This window comes from Siphateles boraxobius, unplaced genomic scaffold (genome assembly GCF_051911475.1).
Source record: "Siphateles boraxobius isolate OS27281-9 unplaced genomic scaffold, OSU_SipBor_1 5, whole genome shotgun sequence".
NCBI lineage: Eukaryota > Metazoa > Chordata > Actinopteri > Cypriniformes > Leuciscidae > Siphateles > Siphateles boraxobius.
The window spans coordinates 20,301,829-20,322,551 of NW_027509141.1; the positions used below are offsets into that span (position 1 = coordinate 20,301,829).

Sequence of the window (20,723 nt, forward strand, 5' to 3'; positions counted from 1 at the left end):
GTTTTTCTTTATTTAAATTTTGTTTTTTCTTTATTTAAGTTTCATTTTTCTTTATTTAAATTCCGTTTTTTCTTTATTTAAGTTTCATTTTTCTTTATTTAAATTTCGTTTTTCTTTATTTAAGTTTCGTTTTTCTTTATTTAAGTTTCGTTTTTCTTTATTTAAATTTATTTTTTTCTTTATTTAAATTTCGTTTTTCCTTATTTAAATTTATTTTTTTCTTTATTTAAATTTCGTTTTTCTTTATTTAAATCTACCCTTTACTGTGTCAGTAATTTGTTAGTCAGAAAAATATTAGACTACCTTAAAAGTATTGCTTAATTTAACAGACCTGTGTGTGTGCGTTTTATATCATAGTGGAGTGTCCGTTCGAGGAAGCATATAGGTGCGCTGCTTCCCGCTCGCGCTGTTCTGTAGCTGACTAAAAGTTTATTAATTCTGAATGTGTCGCGTCTCGCGTGTCCATCTATATTGCACCAAATGCAACACTGCACTCCCTTGTGAAGTCGGTTGGATGAACGGTTCTCGAAATAATCAAAATGCTAAAAGACAGACCAACACAGAGATTCCTGCCTTTATTAGTGAAAAGAATATGTTCAGCCCCCTCTCGCCGAAGCTTCGAATATTCGATGTTCATTACTACCGAAGCTTCGAAGCTCAAAAAATGGTATTCGGACCAGCCCTACTTTTGACCAGTGAATTTTTACTCTGACTTTTCCAGAATTTTTTTTTCCAGAAAAAAAGAAGGATTTTTGATAATTGTATAGAGATTGCTGGGCTGGGACAGATTTTCTTTTTATGTCATGTAAAATTCCTTGAAATTAGTAGCTTACACAAATTACAAATAATAGTAATAAAAACAAAAATAATCGTTTTAAATCACTTTTCAAGGCCTGTAAATCCAGAGTTCCCTTTCGAGGGAACTCGCGATGCGTCGATGAAGCTTTGGGAACGCCTTTGCGTGACTGAGTCTGAAGCACTACTGTCAACTAGTCCAATGGAATGAATGAAGCGTCAGGGGCGGGTGACGTCATGACAAGGAAGATATAAAAGCACATCCGGTGCAATGCTTGCGTTAGCTTTTGTGCCTCAGCAAAGCGCTCTGTGTCAAAACTGTCTGTTATATTTATTGTTGTCTGTCTCTCATTATATTGTATTATGGCGAAACAACTATTCAAAGCCTGTGCTTCTCCTTGCCCTCGTTATATCACGGGTGGAGATACACATGAGCTTTGTGTAGTTTGTTTGGGAGTGGAGCATGCTATGTCAGCCTTCGAGGGGGCAGACTGTCAGCATTGTGAGTGTCTCCCGCTCCGCATGCTCCGCTCCCGTCTGTCCACATTTGAGGATGATGGACAGGCTCGCGAACCTCGGGGTTCTGGACACACGGCTGCCGAGGCAGCTCGGAGAAGGCTCACTTGGGGTTCGCAAATGGATCTTTCGGCGGGGTTGGGGACGGGCTTTGCCTAATCTCCTCCTTTACCCGAAGGATCCATTGGTCTCTTGCAGGTGTCGGAAGCCCGCGCTGTGGCTTCTTCCGCCTGGGAAGAGAGCCAGTTGCTTCAGTGCTCTAGCTCTGAGGAGGTAGAGTTACTGAGCATCGGTGAGAGTGACACAAACACAAATAAAGAAAGTTCAATAAGGGGAAAGGATTCTCCATCCCTCTCCCCAGCACATGAGGAGCTTATTGAGGTGATAACTGAGGTGCTGTAGATAAGTTGAGTATTGACTGGCCAGCAGAAAAGAGAGATTCTCGTCCTAAAAGCAAATTGGACGAGCGTTTTCTCACTTCTAATGTTTCATCTCAATCACGGGCCCTTCCATTCTTTCCTTATCTACATAGTGAGCTATGTAGATCATGGAATAAACCATATTCGTCACGTCTTTTTAGTCCCCATGTTCAAACGTATTCAAGTATAAAGGGGCTGAAAGATTTTGGTTATGGGTCGATGCCCCCAGCGGAACAGACGCTCGCGAGCTATCTATCTCCTGGGTCAGCATCGTCCCTGAAGGATCCCGTGTTGCCGAATAAACCACTAAAGACCACATCTAATTTAGTGGGTAAGGCTTATACGGCAGCAGGTCAAGCTGGAGCGATGGCAGTGCTCCAAGCCTATCAGGCAGATCTGCTGGGGGATATAGATAGGAGTGAGGGAGTTAGTCCCGACGAAATTCGAGAACTTCGTCGGGCTACAGATCTTTCTCTCAGAGCTACGAAGGAGACCGCCCGTGCTATTGGGCGGTCTATGGCAGCCCTCGTAGCTACTGAGAGACATCTTTGGTTAAATCTGACATATATGAAAGATAAAGATCGGGCTTTTCTTTTAGATACCCCTATTTCTCCCTCTGGTCTTTTTGGTGACTCGGTGAATTCGGTTGTTGAAAGATTTCAAGAAAATAAAAAACAATCTGAGGTTTTTAAAAAATTCCTTCCTCGCCGAGTCCATCCCCCTGGGGATGCTGGGCGTGAGCACCCCCAGCCAAGCTCCTCGCACCGTGTGCAATAAAAAATAAGTTTTGCGTCTCGTGCTCCCCCGAATAAATCTTGGGGACTGAGCCAACATTCTCAGCCGAAGTCGGCTAAGTCTAAGCCGGATCTGAGGACCGTACTTATGGATAGGAAGGCTTCGGCTCAGAAAAGGTCCTGACGCTATGTACGTCAGACCATCGAAGACAGCCCCAACCGGGGTCCTCTTCGGGACCGGTCTGCCAACCCCGCCACCCTTGGTGCTTCGGGGCGCAGTGGTATCCAGCGAAAGTTCGGCGCAGTGTCGACTCGACATTGCGTCGGACGTGAGCCCTCTCAGGGGGGTTCAAAAACAGTCAGTTCGGTTGTTTCCTGCCAATATGCTTCAGGTCGCCGAAGTGGCTGTTCCTTTAACACCAGAGGCCAGTCTCGAGAGACTGGTACCCTTAGTAGATTTTCTAACAGAGTGGAAGAATCTGTCGAATATATCTCCTTGGGTCCTGCAGATAATAGAGAAAGGTTACAGAATCCAATTCGGTTCTCCTCCGCCTTGTTACAACGGGGTGTTACTCACAGTAGTACATCCCGAGCAGGCTCTGGTAATGGAGCAAGAAGGCCATTCTCTCTTAGCAAAGGGAGCTATAGAACAGGTGTACTCCCCCGACAGAGAATCGGGGTTTTACAGCCGATACTTCATTGTTCCAAAAAAGGATGGGGGGTTGCGTCCAATTTTAGATCTTCGTTTGCTGAATCGTGCGGTCATGAAATTGAAATTCAGGATGCTCACACTCAAACAGATTGTGACTCAAACCAGATCCGAGGACTGGTTTGTCACGATAGATCTGAAGGACGCTTACTTCCATATCTCCATCCTCCCTCAACATAGGAAGTTCCTGAGGTTTTCTTTCAGGCGCAAAGAATACCAATATCGGCTGCTTCCATTCGTCTAGCTCTGTCACCCCGCACGTTCACGAAGTGCGTAGATGCAGCTCTGGCCCCGCCCAGGCTGCAGGGCATACGCATTCTGAACTACATCGACGACTGGCTGATTCTGGCGGAATCAGAACAGTCAGCGGTTCGGCATCGAGATGTCGTTCTCGCTCATATCAAGAAATTGGGGTTGAGACTCAATGCCAAGAAGAGTGTGCTTTCTCCACTACAGAGAACCACTTTCCTTGGTGTGGTATGGGATTCAGTCACGATGCGGGCCACACTATCGCCCGTTCGTGTAGCTGCTATCATCACAGCCACAAAATAATTGAAGCTAGGCCAGTCACGCACTGCAAAACAGTTCGAGAGACTGTTAGGCCTCATGGCAGCGGCGTCCAATGTGATCCCCTTTGGCCTGCTGTACATGAGACCTTTGCAGTGGTGGCTCAGGACCAGAGGGTTCTCCCCGAGGGGAAACCCACTTCGTATGATCAAGATCACGCGGCGGTGCATCCGCGCCTTGATTATATGGAGGAAACATTGGTTCCTGTCCCAGGGTCCGGTGTTGGGAGCTCTTTGCCATCGAGTTGCTATCTCGACAGACGCTTCTCTCACCAGCTGGGGAGCGGTAATGGAAGGCCGCTCAGCTCAGGGTCTGTGGGGGAACCATCATCTCTCTTGGCACATAAATTGACTGGAGATGATGGCCGTCTTCAATGCGTTGAGACATTTCCTCCCAGACCTGAGGGGCCATCATGTGCTCGTCCGTACAGACAACACTTCGGTGGTCTCTTATTTAAATCGGCAGGGGGGTGTGCGTTCGCGTCCACTCTGCAAACTGGCGCACCAGATCCTCTTGTGGTCCCTAGGGAAGATACTCTCCCTGAGGGCAGTGTTTATCCCCTGGGGTTGGACGCTATGGTACAGACGTGGCCGAGGCTACGTCTGTACGCATTTCCCCCTGTTGCTCTGCTCCCAGGAGTTCTGGAGAGAGTCCGCCAGGACGGAGTAAGTCTAGAAGAGACCTTCTGTCTCAGGCAGGGGGCACAATATTTCACCCCCGACCGGAGATTTGGAACCTATGGGTTTGGCCTCTGAGGGGGCCCAACTTTTAGAGAGTGGTCTCTCGACTGAGGTCGTTGAGACTATTCTTAGCTCCAGAGTTTTTTTCCAAATTTTTTTATTTTGTTATATTTTTATTTAGCTTTAATTTATTTTATTTTTTATTAATTTTAGTACTTCAACTTCAAGTTACCAAAGTATCATTTGTAATATTCATTTTAGTTTGACTTTTTCATCTAATATTTATATTTTATTTTATTTCAGCTTTATTTCAATGACCAAAAATGACGTGTAACACTGCAAATCACAAAATTGAAATTCCCTGACATGTTTTCCATGATGGTGTATTTCTGAACCAGAGGTAGTTCTTCAAAGACACTGACAGCTTTGAGTCTTCCCTGTTGTAGGGGAAGAAGTGGCAGATTGGTACAGGCAGTGATGGGTGGTTTTAACGGAGCAAATGGCCCTCAGGCATCAGTGTGAGAGTAATGGTTTGTTGGCGGGATTTTTGAGTCGATTCACTTATTACTCCATAAATTAAATCCAGATCTCAAAGAGTCATCGTTACCAGGGGACCCTCTAACATCATATTACACCCAGTCAGTGCCGGAGCCTATGACATCAGTCACAAGCTCTCATAAAAAAACATCAGTCAGAGCTTGATCCATTCAAGGAGGGCAAAGAGAGCAGGAAGGAGAGATGAAAGAAGACCATGAAGGAAGCCACCCAATACCTAGGGTCTTCAGAGCCAAGAGAGTCACAACTTCGGAAAAGTTTCCTGTACATATACGTATTTATGTGTTGTTGGCAAGTGCAGTTTTGCCAAGAGACTAAGTCATCTCGTATATGACGTTGTGAATCACATAATGCACAATTTGTCACAAATAGTCGAATGAAATAGAAATCTTTTGTAACATGTCACTTTTGATTCATTTAATGCATCTTTGCTGAAATAAAGATTTGTACTGATAACCCAAATTATAGTACAAGTTGACCAGATTTAAAGCATCTTATGAAAACTCAACAATACCCAGATGTCAAATCTGTACAGCACTCTACTTAAAATCTCATTAAGATAGACATTCAGAAAACCAGGAAGTGGTACTTCAGTAACAACAGTAAACAACTCAACTGACTGCTCAGTCTAATGGTTTTAGTGTTATTTTCAGCTGTGGTGGCTCAGTGTTGTTGATCTGTTGTTCTCTGGGCCAACACAGTTTTCAGTGTGTTGTCAGTACAGTCCCAGCACAGGAAGCTGGCATCCACTGACCTACAACAGACATCCTGAGTGGAAGTACGACCCTCGAAAAGCAACAGCGGTAAAGAGACGGGTGGGGGTAGCCTCGTTGTGCTACAGCTAAAATAGCCTCCAGTGTCTGGCGGCTCACTTACTCTCTAAGAAACTGGCTGGCGTGTTTTGAATGACCAAATATCAGCGATACCGGTCTATAACTACTCAGTACTTAAGGGGACGATAAAGGTACCTTCAAATGTCTGTCACTGAACTGAATGTGTAAGGCAGCTAGCTGTAAACATGTTGAAAGTTTAACTAAACTTGCCAAGCAAGATTCCGTTCAAACTGTTGCTCTGCAATGACAGAATTTGGTTTTAAAGCATAAACTGACAGTAGAAGAAGAGTTTAAGCTAAATCCAGCTCTGTCTAATGATCAGAATGCAACACGTACTTGCCATCAGACACATTTCCGAAAAGCAAGAAGCCATACAAAGAAGCCATACAAGTCTAACTGAAAGAGAAGCTGTTAATGGTCCCGCTCAGCCAATTGGTCTGATCAATATTGTTGAAAACATGTATTTACCAAACACACAAACAAAGTCATGTGAGCTCCAAATGACAGTGAAGTCACCAATTCCATGGCATGTAAACAAACCATTGTGAGAAAGAAGTACATTAGCATACTTTTAAAAAGAGTACTTATACCGGAAATAATTAAAACACCTAAGTGTGAACTGAATGTTGTTGTCATATACTTAATTACATGTTAACTGCAATTACAGTAAATGAAAATGTATTATATTTAAATTTTAAATATATATTATTAGCTTTTTGACTGACTTGAGTAAGACTTAAGTACATTTTTGTACTTTCATAATTATTTCTATTGTTTTTGAAATGCGGTTAAAGTGTACGGCTGAAAGTACTGACAAGTAAAAAAAATGTAATTTAAAATAAAACATTTAATTTTACATTATTACAAAGAGGACTTTTTTAAAGTGTTACTTAAGTGTGTTACGTAAGAAACAGTCATGGAAGTGTACTCGCTTTAAATATACTTAAGTCACAAGTGACCTTTTATTCTATTAATACTATATTATTTACATGTACAGTTTTTTTATATTTACTGTTGAAGATTTGAAGTAGATTTGAAGTACACTAAAAGTGCACATTCAGTACAATTGAGCACACTTCTTTTTCTCAAGAGAAGTACAGAAGCATGATACGATACCAGGAAGAGGTGTCTGGGCTGCCTGCTTTTACGAGAGACCTTCATCAGGGTGCCCTCCTTGACAAAAACCTGCAAAACACACAGGTGCCAGAGGCCAGGTGAGTTATGGGTAAATGTGTTATTCACTTGAACCTTTGATGTCTAATAACTGTTACTGATCTTTCAGGTTTTACAGCCAGTAAAAACGGTAGTAAACTATAAACATGAAACCATAAATAGTGTATGGAGCAGAATTTACCCTTCCTGGTTGGAGAAGGTCTCTTTTTCCTCTCACGCTGTAGTCAATATGAACCAAACGAAGCAGGTTCTCCTGCAATTTTGAGGGAGAAAGACATAAAAGAGTGAGAAACAGAAATAGAACCAGAAAATTAAAATTATTATTTCTCATATGTGGATGAGAATAAGAAAGAGTTGTTAAGAAATGAATAATAAAGAAAGAAGGATTCTGTGTATATATGTGTGTGTGTGTGTGTGTGTGTGTGTGTGTGTGTGTGTGTGTGTGTGTGTGTGTGTGTGTGTGTGTGTGTGTGTGTGTGTGTGTGAGTGAGAGTGTATGGATGCCTCTCTGTCCCACTGATTTCTTTTTGGAAACCTGGAACGCTTTGATGACATCATATCCCCTTGCTCCTTTTTCTTTATGCATTAACAAAACTTTCGCAAAGAGAGACAACTCACCCCATGTTTTAGATTGTCATTAACCTGGTCTGCGACTTCTGACACGATTACCAGCGCAGCTGTTGATAAAAAGTTGCAGTTACAAGCACGATTAGTGTTTTCACAGATAAAATATGGTAAGTGTTCATCACAGTGTGACAGAGAAGACAGACAACAATACCTTGTGTGTCTTCATACTCTTTCGAATCAGGGGAGAGATTGTTTAAGTAGTCTGAAAAGAATGAGATAGAAACCACATGAAGGATAAAAAAGACAATTATTTTTCACAGGCTCATACCTCTCATACACACTCTAATGTTTTGTTTTGTACAGGATCCCACATACACACCCTCAAGGTTGAAATGATAACAGCCTGCCTTATACTCACACAAATCAATTTACACGCTCAAAACAAAGTTGTTTTTCTTTCGAACAATTTATTCAATGTAACATTATAACTGTTTCATTCCATTCTGTGTGATTTCTAATAACTTATCAGACCTGCAAGTATCACGCACGCACGCACACACACACACACACACACACACACACACACACACACACACACACGCACACAAAGACACACACACAGCTATTTGCTATTTACAATTAACTCAAACTCGAAACTTGTTATTTGCAGCTTTTGTATGGGGAAATGTAATCATCAAAGCTCATAAAGTGACTCAAGAGTAAATTCTGGTAATCAAAATGCAAACACCAGGACAGCAAGTCAGCAGCAAAACATCAATTCTACACATAGGATTATGTCCATGAACTGCTGAGAAAGTAGTTTTATTATTTAATTACAGTATTTCCTGTGATATGATGCAGTTTGATAAATATAGACAAAAATTAAACTCTGTCCAGTATCTTTATATACAGTAGATATGCATGTATTTTGCGTCATCCACATTTACAGAACTCATCTGTGTTATTTTACCGTAATTTCTATACTATTATAGTATGTTAAATAAATTTTAAATAAGCTTCTATTTTATATTTATATTTTTAGTTTAAAGGTATAGTTCACCCAAAAAATGAACATTTTGTCATTATTTACTCACCCTCATGTTGTTCCAAACCTGTATGAATTTCATACATTTCATACATTGAAACACAAAAGAAGATATTTTGAAGAATGTTGGTCACCAAACAGTTGATGGACCCCATTGACTTCCATAGTATTTTTTTTTCTTCCATACGAAGTCAATGGTTACTGACAACTGTTTGGTTACAGACATTCTTTAAAATATCTTCTTTTGTGTTCAGCAGAAGAAAGAAATTCAAACACCAAAAATTATATTGTTAACGCTAAGCGAACCAGGACTAAATGTATCATGTTCTTTTTAGGTCTAAAGCAAAAGTACAGAGAACTGAACAAGAATTTTGAACACCATTTTTTAAATACATTTTTTTTATTTCTATTATGTATGGAGCCCCACAAATGCATGAGGGGAAACAATATGTATATTGTGGCCACATTGTAATAATTTGTTCCTTTGTTTTAGTTATCCATATCCATATATATCCATATGTTATGTGCAGGGCTCCGTAAATACTTAATCTAATATTTATATTTTATTTCAGCTTTGTTTTAATAATAATAATTTTAAAAAGTCCCTGAAAATGGACTGAATGTGTTAACGTATTAACTGCGGAAAAAATATCATCAGGACTAAATATTTGAATCACAGGTGTTCACCTGTGAGCAGCATGCGGTACTGGAGCACACGCACAATGACCCGCATCAGCTGGTGTTTCAGAGGAACATGAACACCTTCTGCATTCTCCGTCTGGAAGACACAAAAACACATGCAAATGAGAAATGACACATGAAACACAATATACAATGCGTGTAAACATATTATAACTGTAGGCACACAAAAGGAGGACATGAAATATACACAGAACATTATGATTAGTTCATGTAACAGGAATTACAAAATAAAATTTTTTATAGTACACTCTTTAAACTGTTCAAGTTATCTTTTAGTTGTTTACATGACATATTTTAGCTGCCATTTTAGTTGTTTTTACTTTATGTATAAAGTAAGAGAAATTCATGAGTTAAATGAAGATGAGAACCATTTTTACTAGTCAGAAACTCATAATTACGGTAATTTCATATGATTTGTTAGATAAACAGACGCAAAAAGATCTAAACACGACACTGTTCCAACCCAAAACCACAATCACAAACTCAAACACGCACAATCATACACAAACGAGGTGTGTCACCTTTGCTCTCTCTTCGCCCACAAGATACAGTATTATAGATCACAATGGCCCCACTTAGAAAAGCCCATTTCAAGGTTGTTCAATGACCTTCCCTTTCCCCTTACACAAAAACCTGAGTATGCCTCATTCCATCCAATTCCAACCCAATTATATCAATCACTGGGAGAAAAAGTGAACAAGTGAATCAGCCAAACACGCGGTGAGAAGAAATCAATCAAGGCCTAATTGACTTTGACACGTCATTGTTCATGCGAGCTCCGAGGAGCCTTAGGGGACATGAGAGGTGAGTAGAGGGCAGATAAGGGCAAATAACTTTAGACTTCTGGACATCCAGAGACATGGGACAATGCTTGAGATCTTCAACGAAAAAAGGGGAACAGAAATGCCGTAAACGACCTTGTGTGAGGAGTGTGAATGGAGGGAGTAGTGGCTTCAAGATAAAGGAACAGACAGCGACTGTCCAGTTTGCACACCTGCCACAACATCATTCCCACAACACCTCTGATAGACACCATTATCTCTCTCACACCAGCTCTCTCAGTTTCCCTGTGTAACCTTCATCATCATCATCATCATCATAATTCACCTGTTCTATCCATTGGATTGCTTATTTCTTATTACATGTAACACAGATCTGTTATTTGGATGATAATGTGAACATCAAATATCACACAGAATGTGACTGTTAAATTCAAATGATGTACTACATCTAAAATACTAGATATACTGACTACACCAATCTAGCTTGAAGTTATGCCAACTTTTAATTCAGTTTAATATTTCATAAAATATTGAATTGAAATTAATGGAATAAAACATTCAAAATTAAAATATTCAGATATTAAGTACATATTAAATACACATAACATATTTAAACAAATATTTACTGTAAAGTGATTTGTTAAAAATACATACTGATGCAAGTTACATTGGTGTATTAAATATGCATTAATAATACAAGTTAAAAAGTTAATGATAAAGCACAAACTTCTAATTTCATATAATATACAAAGGGTGAACAGAGCGCAACATTTTAATTCATTATAACATTTTATAAGATATTAAATTGAACAGAAATGTTTTAAGTCAAATCAAATTCATTTATTTTGCACTTTATGCAATACAACAATGGTGACAAAATATTATTATAATAATAAAATGTAATATTATTTAAAATCAAATTAAATAATAAAATTAAATTATAATTTGGGTGAATAAAAGCTAAATTAAGGCAAATTCTATTCAATTTAATATTTTATAAACTATTACATTGAGTAAATGATCAAATATAATATAAATAATATTTAAAACTAAAGTATTCAGTTATTAAATAAAATGTCTTATTTTATAAAATATTAATTATATTCAAAATATTCTGTAAATTGCACTATGAAGTAGGGATGGCCCGATACCGATACTGGCATCGGGGATCGGGTCGATACTGTCCTCATATACTCGTACTCGTACTCATAAAAATTCGCCGATACCACGCCCCGATACCACGTACATTTTGCGAAACGAAACTGGCCGCCGCGAGTGCTTTGTCGAGGTGAACTGAGGCATAGGGACGTGCACTCCCAACGCAAAAGAGTGCGGCGCGGCACAAGATCTGATGGCCGAGCGCGAGCGCGGGCGCGGGCGGTAATGCACTCACTCTGTGTGTGCGGGTTCCGGGAGAATAAAACGATTCGCGGGACTCCCGCAAACTAGAAATATCTATGAATACAACATATTAAAACTAATAGATTTTCATTCATCTGTTGCAGAAAAGCAAGAAGAACAACTAAAACAAAATAGAAACGATTTACAGGCCAGAGTTTCTATTCATAACATGTTTGCAGCGTTGACCGATGTAGCCAATCACAGACATGTGTGTTGATTTCTTGAACGCAATGGCTAATCAGAAGCATTTAAGATAAACTCCCCTCACTGCTCAAAACTTTTTTGTTCAGTGCTGAATTCTGTATGCTGGCAAATCCTCTAATTATAACAAACAAAGTGTGGATATTATGAAAGATTCATTGTGCAGTCAGCTTCATTGATAATAACAGATGTGTGAGATCGCGATGAACTGTCAGCTTTTTAGGAATTAGACTATTAAGGGAGCGCACTTTGGGCGCATTCAGTCATGTCAGACCATGCACGCAGTAACTGCTTGCTTTTATGTTAAATTAACAGTGGTTTGTGTGTTAATACATTTATTATTTTACTCATTATTATTTATTTTTAGACTTGTTAAAACAAGCAGAGAAGAAAATAAAAACAGTCTTCTAACCTGAGTTCTAAAATAGTCTTCTGTCTTCTTTTCTGGGAGCCTATAGTTACTTTTGCGGTAGAAATATCGGTATCGGTACTCGATATCGGCAAGTACACAAATGTAAATACTCGTACTCGTATCGGTTTGAAAAAAAATGGTATCGGGCCATCCCTACTATGAAGTATATTATACAGATTTTTTTTAAATACTGAGCACTAAATCTATATAAGCAGATATATTGATCTATTATATATATATATATATATATATATATGTATATATCAAAAATCTAATGCTAATGCACAGACTTATAATATGATAATATGTCATCATATTAAAAGATTATGAAACGTGTTGATGATGTTATGTTGAGGAGTAATTTTTTGAATCACATTTAAAAGGATTTGAGCAGAAAGTCTACATTAGGCACTTTAAGGTTTTTGTGTGAATGTAGCCTCTCACTCATCTACTCTAAATATCATTGCACCTGTCTTCCATTATCTAATTAATTCCTCTATGTATCGTTTCTTCACTGCAGTGAGCCTCATCCTGACCATAAAGCCTGTCAGATTCCTGTATTTAAGCACAACATGGCTCCATTGTTGAAGGCAGTAGACCTAATGAACAGCCTCACACTGAATACTTGCACCAAACTGCAATCCAATTGACATTTGTGCTGAAGAAGTGGCCAGTCTTTGTCTATGAAAGGGTAGATAGTTAGCGTTACATCTCCAGTCGAGTTGGGATACAGCCAAGAAAGGGAACATTGGCTTGAGCCAGAGAACAGACAGGCTACACAAATCAGGCACTGGTCCGGCTGAAGCAGCGCCTGTGTGGACAGCTGATTTAATTGAGGGTTGTTTAAGAAGACTGCTTGGCTAATTAGCTTTTTTCCACCTCATTGCCCAAATGCCAGAGGAGTGTGCATGTGTGTCAGTGTCTTGTTCTGTCTTTATCTTGTCCTTTCCACCTGTACAATTTAAGAGCAACACTGTGTAATAGTGATACATGCACACAGAAATACCATGCTTGCTCATAGTGGCTATATGTTATCATATGGAGTTTGAGCAATGTGGATTTTGAATGCATCTTCCAAAAATACTACCAGTCAAAAGTTTGGAACGATTTAATGTTGTTGAAAGAAGTCTCTTATGCTCATCAAGGCTGCTTTTATTTGATCAAAATACAGTAAACACAGTAATATTGTGAAATACTATGACTGGTTAAAATAAATGATTTCAGTTGAATATATTTGAAAATGTAATATGTTCCTGTGATGCCAGGAATAGCAGGAAAGCTTTAAACATAAAGTTAATTAAAAGTGATGGTAAATATATTTATAATGTTAAAAAAGCTTTATTTTGCTGTTCTTGCTATTCTTTTGAATCTTCAATTCAATAAAGTATAATGAAAAAAATTTATCATGGTTTCGACAAAAATATTAAGTTCTGTGGGAGGCGCACCGTCCTTAACCTGGGGATGTGCACAGATAGCCATATTAATCATAAAATCGTATTACTTGATTATCATTGTTATTGTTTTGAGGATTGGGAGGAAAGGAGACAAAGGGTAAAATATGTTAAATTACTGAATACCTTAAAACACTCAACACCCCCAAGGATGTATGTTTCAAATTATAAGGTCTTTCTTTTCCTTTTTTTTCTCCTCGTCAATTCTTATATTGTTGTTTATCTGTGGGTATTTTTGTGGCGGGGGGGGGGGGGGGGGGGGGGGGGGTATTGGTCGATATGTGTATTGTAAATTTCTGTATGTATTTCTGCAATAAATTTATATATATATATATATATATATTGATTGGCAAAAACTGTTTTCAACATGATTCCATTATTAATAATTGAGTATTGATAATAATTGATAAATCTTTGATTGCGCAAAGATCAATATATTTCAATAATTTCTGAAAGACTGTGACACTGAAGACTATAATAAAGGCTGCTGAAAATGTACCTTTACTATCACAAGAATAAAGTGTACATCTTAAAATATATTCAAATAGAAAACTTTACTTTTAAATTGCAATAATACTTCGCAATATCACTGTTTTTGCTGTATTTTTTATCAAGAAAATGCAGTCTTGATGAGCATATGAGGCTTCTAAAAATCCTAATTATTCCAAACTTTTGACTGGTAGTATGGTATAGTAGTAAAGAGGACAGATAGATAGATGACGGATGGATGGATGGATGGATGGAAAGATGGATGGATGACGGATGGATGGAGGAATATATAGATCTGAGTCTAAGTTTACACTCCCACAATAGTCACACCTTCTGCAGATCATTTATTTTAAAAGGAAGGGCTAAAAGGGCATGGTATTAAAATGCTGTAGAACGTTGAATATAAACATGAAGCTTGCAAAACAATCTCCCCGCTCTCTCTCTCTCTCTCTCTCTCTCTCTCTCTCTCTCTCTCTCTTCAGAGCACCCCACCTTTGTCTCCTTCCTCTTTACACATTCTGCTCACTACCCCCCCCCCCCCCGATACTTATAAATACACACACACACACACGCGTTTGTGGTGAAAACCCCTCGTAAACAGTGTAGCTGAACGGGTTTAATCCTATCAGACCACAGCGGTGATCAGATCAGCTACTGTTGATACTTCATCTCTGTCATCAACCCAGCACACACACGCACGCACAAAATAAGATTACACAAGCTTGGATCCAGAGAAGAGAATTCCTAATACATCCTCTATCCTCAATGCATCCACTATCCTTTATCAAAAAGCTCAAATGCTGCTAATACAAAATGCCACACACACAAGTGAAACCAATGTGGTAAATTCTATAGAACAAGATAAATATAATAGATAGATTTATATACCTGGTTGAATCTGCACAAAAGCATGTCCAGTTCTTTCTTTTTGAAACTATTTTAAAGGGGTCATGACGTTGATATTTTTTATTATTCTAATATATTCCTTGAGGTTCACTTATAATGTTAAATATTACTATATATCTGAAATTATTCATTTTTAAGGGCTCCTTTAAGGCTTGTCAGTAAATGGCCACTGATATGATAGGCTAACGTCATTGCATAGGAAAAAGTATGCTTTGAAAACATTATCCATATAAAACTGTAATATACAGACAAAGCGTGGTTTGTGATGCAGCTGCTGTAAGATCAGTTCGCTGCTTAATCTTTCCACAAAATGTTCTTTGCAAACTATCCATATCCATTACAATATCCATTACAATAAATCATCCACTTGTTTTCGACGCTGAGATCCTTCTGAAATCTATACAAGACGCAAACGAGCTGTTTAGACTGGATGTGTCAAAGCGAATGTTCTTTCACTCTTATATTTGTCCTGTTGTGGACAGACTCCCCAACACAAAATGTAGACACTGAATGCGCATCTGTATACTGTATCCATCCGGTGTAGACAGCATCAGTGATTATAATGGGTACTTGCTTTTGATGTGACGCTCACATCCAGTGTAGGCAAATGTCAGTCATTAAGTGTCTGAATCCTAGTGGGCGGGGCCTACCGTACAATAGTATTAACTATATATGTATGTCGATCTCTTGATCTGGGGGCAGTCATATGCAAATGTATTTGCCAATGTAACATCACAGATACAATGTCAAAAAGAGCTGTTGTTGGAGCTTGAATAAATAAATGCTTTGTTCATTATAAGGAAGACGTTTTAAGCTATAAAACTTGCAAGCAGTTTTAATGGTAAAAGACCTCATATGTCAAAAGATCAATGCAAATTTCAGCATCTTGAAGTTATCTTTATAGTTATCTTCCTTGGTGTGAACAGGCCTTAAATCAGGCATCATTTTTTTAAGAATAATTTAATTTCTTTCTTTTTGGATGAAATATGATGCAGACATATTTTTAACTAAATATTCTAAAGAGCTGATATGCAGTGCTGACAATGGTGGTATATAGGCTACTGATAAAGTCAAGCAGCGGTTTAAACTCCTGACTTGTACACCTTCAGGTCCCAATCAATAAAACAACTGCATCTCCTCCCATTAAATGAGCCGAGAGAAGCATCACGGCACAGATTGGTGAATAAAACAAGTCAGCAGTGGCTAGAATAATGGTTGGCAGGTTAAGAGAAATGTAAGGAAAAGCCTACCTTGTTGTTCACTCCTGTGTTTGCGCAGTGGTTCAACACTGAGAGTCAGCTCTATTGGTTTCATTAGTGCGGAGTGACCAGAGGCAACCAGTGATGCTCAGTACATATATCACCAAGTCAAAGCCTATAAGTGTTACTGCAGCTGTACTGACCAGGACTCACAGAGTGAGCACATTTCTTACACCCAAAAATGAATTATATTGTGTTGAAAAGAATAATATGTGCTGTTATAAGCAAAAAATGACATCTTAATCTCATTTCATTACTCTGGGGTTATTTGGATCGTAAGCCTCTGCTATTGATTGTGAAGCCTCATGAGAAAACAGACCCATGGCGGGCTGTCACACATTATTAAAGATGCAATCCTTGATCTAAAAAATATTAAACATACCTCCTTAACTCATTTCACAAACGTATGAGCAAGCTCAATTAATGAGTATAAGAAAAGAATCTACCCACATTTTTACTTTTCAATGAAAGCAGCTGATGACAATGCACACATTTAAAGAACATTTGGCTAAATCCGCCTTTCTTTCTCTCTTTCCTGATCTCTCCCTGCTATACATTGAGGGTCCAATTTTGAGTCTACCACCCAAGGAAGCTTCTCTGAATACAGATGCTCATGCATATTAATGAGCGAGGACAGCTGGCTTCCTGTCGTTGGTGATCCCGATCACCATTGAAATGTGTGGTCAGTGACTCCACCAATTAAATGATTCAGTGGAGTCTCTGTCATGAATATCGCTGGTACAGTGAACTGATTGTGTCCTTAATACACTCCAGGTACCACAACTTCAGCAGTCGATGCTACTAGATTTCGTGATTCTCAACTATTTCCATCAAAAAGTAATTTGCTACTTAATAGAAATATTATTAATGGATAATAACACATATATGTTTATATTTATATTGTTAATACATTTGTTTGTATATAAATACAATATATATATATATATATATATGTATAATGACAAATATTATATAATTAAATTAAATTAAATATCAAATAAATAAATTAAAGAAAATGTGCATAAAAGTGCTCAAAAATCAATCAGACAGTGAATCTGAAACATATGGAGCCCCTAAAGGGACGTGGTGGTGAAAAAAAAATATAGGATGGGAGAATTTTTTTTTTTAAATCTTTTGCGTTCCCTCGCAAAACTTTTGCGTTCCCCCGAGAAACTTTGCGTTCCCTCGCAAAGATATTTGCGTTCCCACGCAAAAGTTTTGCGTTCCCACGCAAAAGTTTTGCGTTGTCTAGGTTACTGTGATTGTAAATAGGTGTCGTTTGTGTTTTAACAACGTTTAGCTCAAGAATATTGATCCGGGAAGTTCCTTGAGTTAAACACTGACCGCATTTCTTTATATTTGAGTCCAAGTTCAAACACTATGAAACGCTCGATTAACGTACGGAGCTCTGAAGCACTGCCAGCGGGAGATTAAACAGGAAGTGTCTGTCCGAGCTCACAACAGGGTTTGCGTGGGAACGCAAATATCTTTGCGAGGGAATGCAAAACTTTTGCGTGGGAACGCAAATAACTTTGCGAGGGAACGCAAAAGCTTTGCGAGGGAACGCAAAGTTTCTCGGGGGAACGCAAAAGATTAAAAAAAAAAATTCTCCCATCCTAATTTTTTTTCCACCGCCACGTCCCTTTAGGGGCTCCGTACTTTAGGGGCTCCGTAGAAACACAATCTAGTACCACCAATACTGAAGAAGAAAAAATACATCAAGTTTTTTATTTTATTTTATTAAAGCATCTCTAGCCATTATTACCATGATCGACACCACAATTGTAATGGAAAACAGTTTTTATAAATGGATTTCTGGATCACGTCAGAGGATTATTTGTTTTGAGAATTTCTGAGAATTTTGTTTTGTAAACGAGGCACAGTGTAATGGAGAGTTTGCAAAAAACATTTTGTAAAGCAGTGAACTGATCTTACAGCAGCTGCATCACAAACCATGCTTTGTCTGTAAATGACGGTTTTACATGGATAATGTTTTCAAAACACTTGTTGATACTGTTTCCTATGCAACGACATTAGTCAATCATAACAAAACAAAGCCTTAAAGGAGCCGCCCCTTAAAAACGGATCATTTCAGATAGAGGGTCAGAATAAAGATTGAAAATAATAATTTTTCTGCATATATATATAATGTATGAATTTTTTTGTGCAAAAAAAAAAAATCCATGCCATGACCCCTTTAAAATAATTTCTAGTTTCAAAAACAAAAAGTATTTTCTTTTTTTATATATAACTTTATAAAAAATAAATTTGGCATAACATCATCCCACCCAGTCTTTTCAACTGAAAGATAAACTGAAATGTACTGTGACAAAGGAATCATCAAATTGTGATTTATTCCCAAACAAACACAACATTCCAACATTTTGAATCTCTGAACTCACCTCAAACTGTTTTACCACATCCTCAAAAGCTTTACTCTGTCTACAGCTTTCCTCCAGCAGTGACATGCTGCGGTCATAGTCTGAGATGTAGGTAGCAAAGGATGAAAACTCAGCCCGGCGCGTTAATATGACATCAACCACTGACGGGCTGTCCTCCCTGAGGATGAATGGGAAACAACGAGAACTTTTCTGAGGGCATCCAAGGACATTCACAATGGCATTATAATGGATTGTGCTACTGTAACATCAGATATACTGCTATGAAGGAGATAAGAGATCTATGTGTGTAATCAAGCAAGAACACATCAGCTTGTCTAGTGGCGTGCAGTGGTGTTCTGAAATGAGTCCTCACAGTTTTTTTTTACAAATCAAATGTAAATTTAGGACTAGTTACACTTCATGCATCACATATTCCTGGTTAAATAAACAACTTTATATAACATAAAAAAAGCAAATATAATTCTATTTTGTATTTTTACATTAACAATGTAATTAATGTTCTATTTATTAAAACAAAATATAAATCTTATTTTAAATTTATACATTTTTATATTTATTCCAAATTAATATATAAAGGCAGTGACAATTTAAACACGTTTTGAGGAGGCACTGCCTCCTCTGAGGAAACGCCACTGAGCTTGTCTTTATTAGCATGTGGCTCAGGTGTGAGATGCATACAGTAGATGTGGAGTGCATGCATTAGCACCTTGTAAATGATGCACATGTTATATATAACATCAGTATGGACTTTTTATGGAATGCCATGCTATAAAATATGTTCATAAGCATGTGTACATTTCGTGTATGTTGATGTGCACTGGTATAGTGTGCATCAGTGTTAAGTGCTTGAGTGTTCTCACCACTGTTTAATGAGGGTCTCCAGCTCATTGAGGATCTCATTGTGCAGATTGTAGGCCTGAGGAAGAGTGCTCATGATCTCTTCCAGCTTGACATTTTCTAACAGAGGTTCCTCATCATCTCCTACTGCTGACTCCACTGCTCCTCTGAAGTCCTGTAGAAAAAGTGGGTTGGTGTGAGGAATCATATATCAAATATTTCAAAACAATTATTATAAAATGTTTTAATAATTATTAAATGTTTTGTCTATATGGATAACAGTGGCAAAAGAAAAAGTTTGAAATGCAGAGAACTTCTGTCTGGATTAGCCTCAGACACAAGGATGATGACAGATATTGAAGAAGAACAAATGGGATGTTTATTGTAAGAATCAGCAGGAACAAGATCCAAATCAGGTAAGAACTGAAGAGATGGTTAATTAGCAACAATGGAGACTGATGATACCTGGTTCTGTCTTAGGGTGCTTTCCTACTGGGCTTGTTTGCTGCGGTCCAAGCGCAATAGTTCCCGGCGCCCCCCGCAGCGTTTCTCTGGTTTCACACTCAACTTGATTCTATCAAACCCTGGTGCGTTTGCGTGCATCTTACGCATTGCAAACTTGCAAGGTGCATGATAGAAAACACAACGCGGGTCAACATGTTGTGTTTTTTATTAATGCAGTGCTATTATGCGCAGCTGATTGAACAACACAGGTTTACTGTATGTGTGTGTGTCGCATAAGGTGGCTTTCTGCTGCTTGCAAATGGACTCACTTTGAGGAGACAGTGGATTTCCATTAATGTGTTGCCCTGATTCCACGCACTATGATTTAATACACTGCATGCTCACTCTCACTCGTTTCCAAGGTAAATCATCAACATTATCATCCCTTATATGTGTTTTATTTAACTAAATACATCATAATCAGCTAAAACGCATGCGCAGGATATTTTACTTCCTGAACAAGTGCGCACCCGAGTCCGTGTTGCTTTCACTTTCACGCAAACCACGGCACAACCGAACTCAGACCATCTACTCCAGGTAGTATCGGTTTGGTACCCCAGTGCGCACCCGGGTCCACATGACAGCATTCATTTCATTTCATTTTATTAGAGGATAACCCCTTGAGATGAAACATCTCGTTTTTGAGGGGGTCCTCAGGATAACACCAAAAACTTACACATACATACATACTAAGGCTCTTCCTCACAACCATCCACCCCAGCCTGTCCCACCTCTGTCCAAGGCTTATTCCCATAAGCAATATAGTATGAGATTAAGGTGATAT

The 20,723-nt window shown here is 38.5% G+C and overlaps 1 protein-coding gene across 6 annotated transcripts in view; it reads right to left on the reverse strand.

Moving 5' to 3' along the window:
• Positions 1 to 20,723, reverse strand: part of fgd5a (FYVE, RhoGEF and PH domain containing 5a) — a 98,101-nt gene that overhangs the window by 16,976 nt on the left and 60,402 nt on the right. For all 6 annotated transcript variants that reach the window (XM_077203173.1, XM_077203170.1, XM_077203169.1 and 3 more), the window contains 7 exons: positions 19,459 to 19,610; positions 18,599 to 18,755; positions 9,281 to 9,371; positions 7,760 to 7,810; positions 7,600 to 7,658; positions 7,163 to 7,234; positions 6,925 to 6,993 (listed from right to left, as the gene is read on the reverse strand). In XM_077203173.1, coding sequence (XP_077059288.1) covers positions 6,925 to 6,993; positions 7,163 to 7,234; positions 7,600 to 7,658; positions 7,760 to 7,810; positions 9,281 to 9,371; positions 18,599 to 18,755; positions 19,459 to 19,610 — 651 coding nt within the window. The remainder of the gene's footprint in view (positions 1 to 6,924; positions 6,994 to 7,162; positions 7,235 to 7,599; positions 7,659 to 7,759; positions 7,811 to 9,280; positions 9,372 to 18,598; positions 18,756 to 19,458; positions 19,611 to 20,723) is intronic.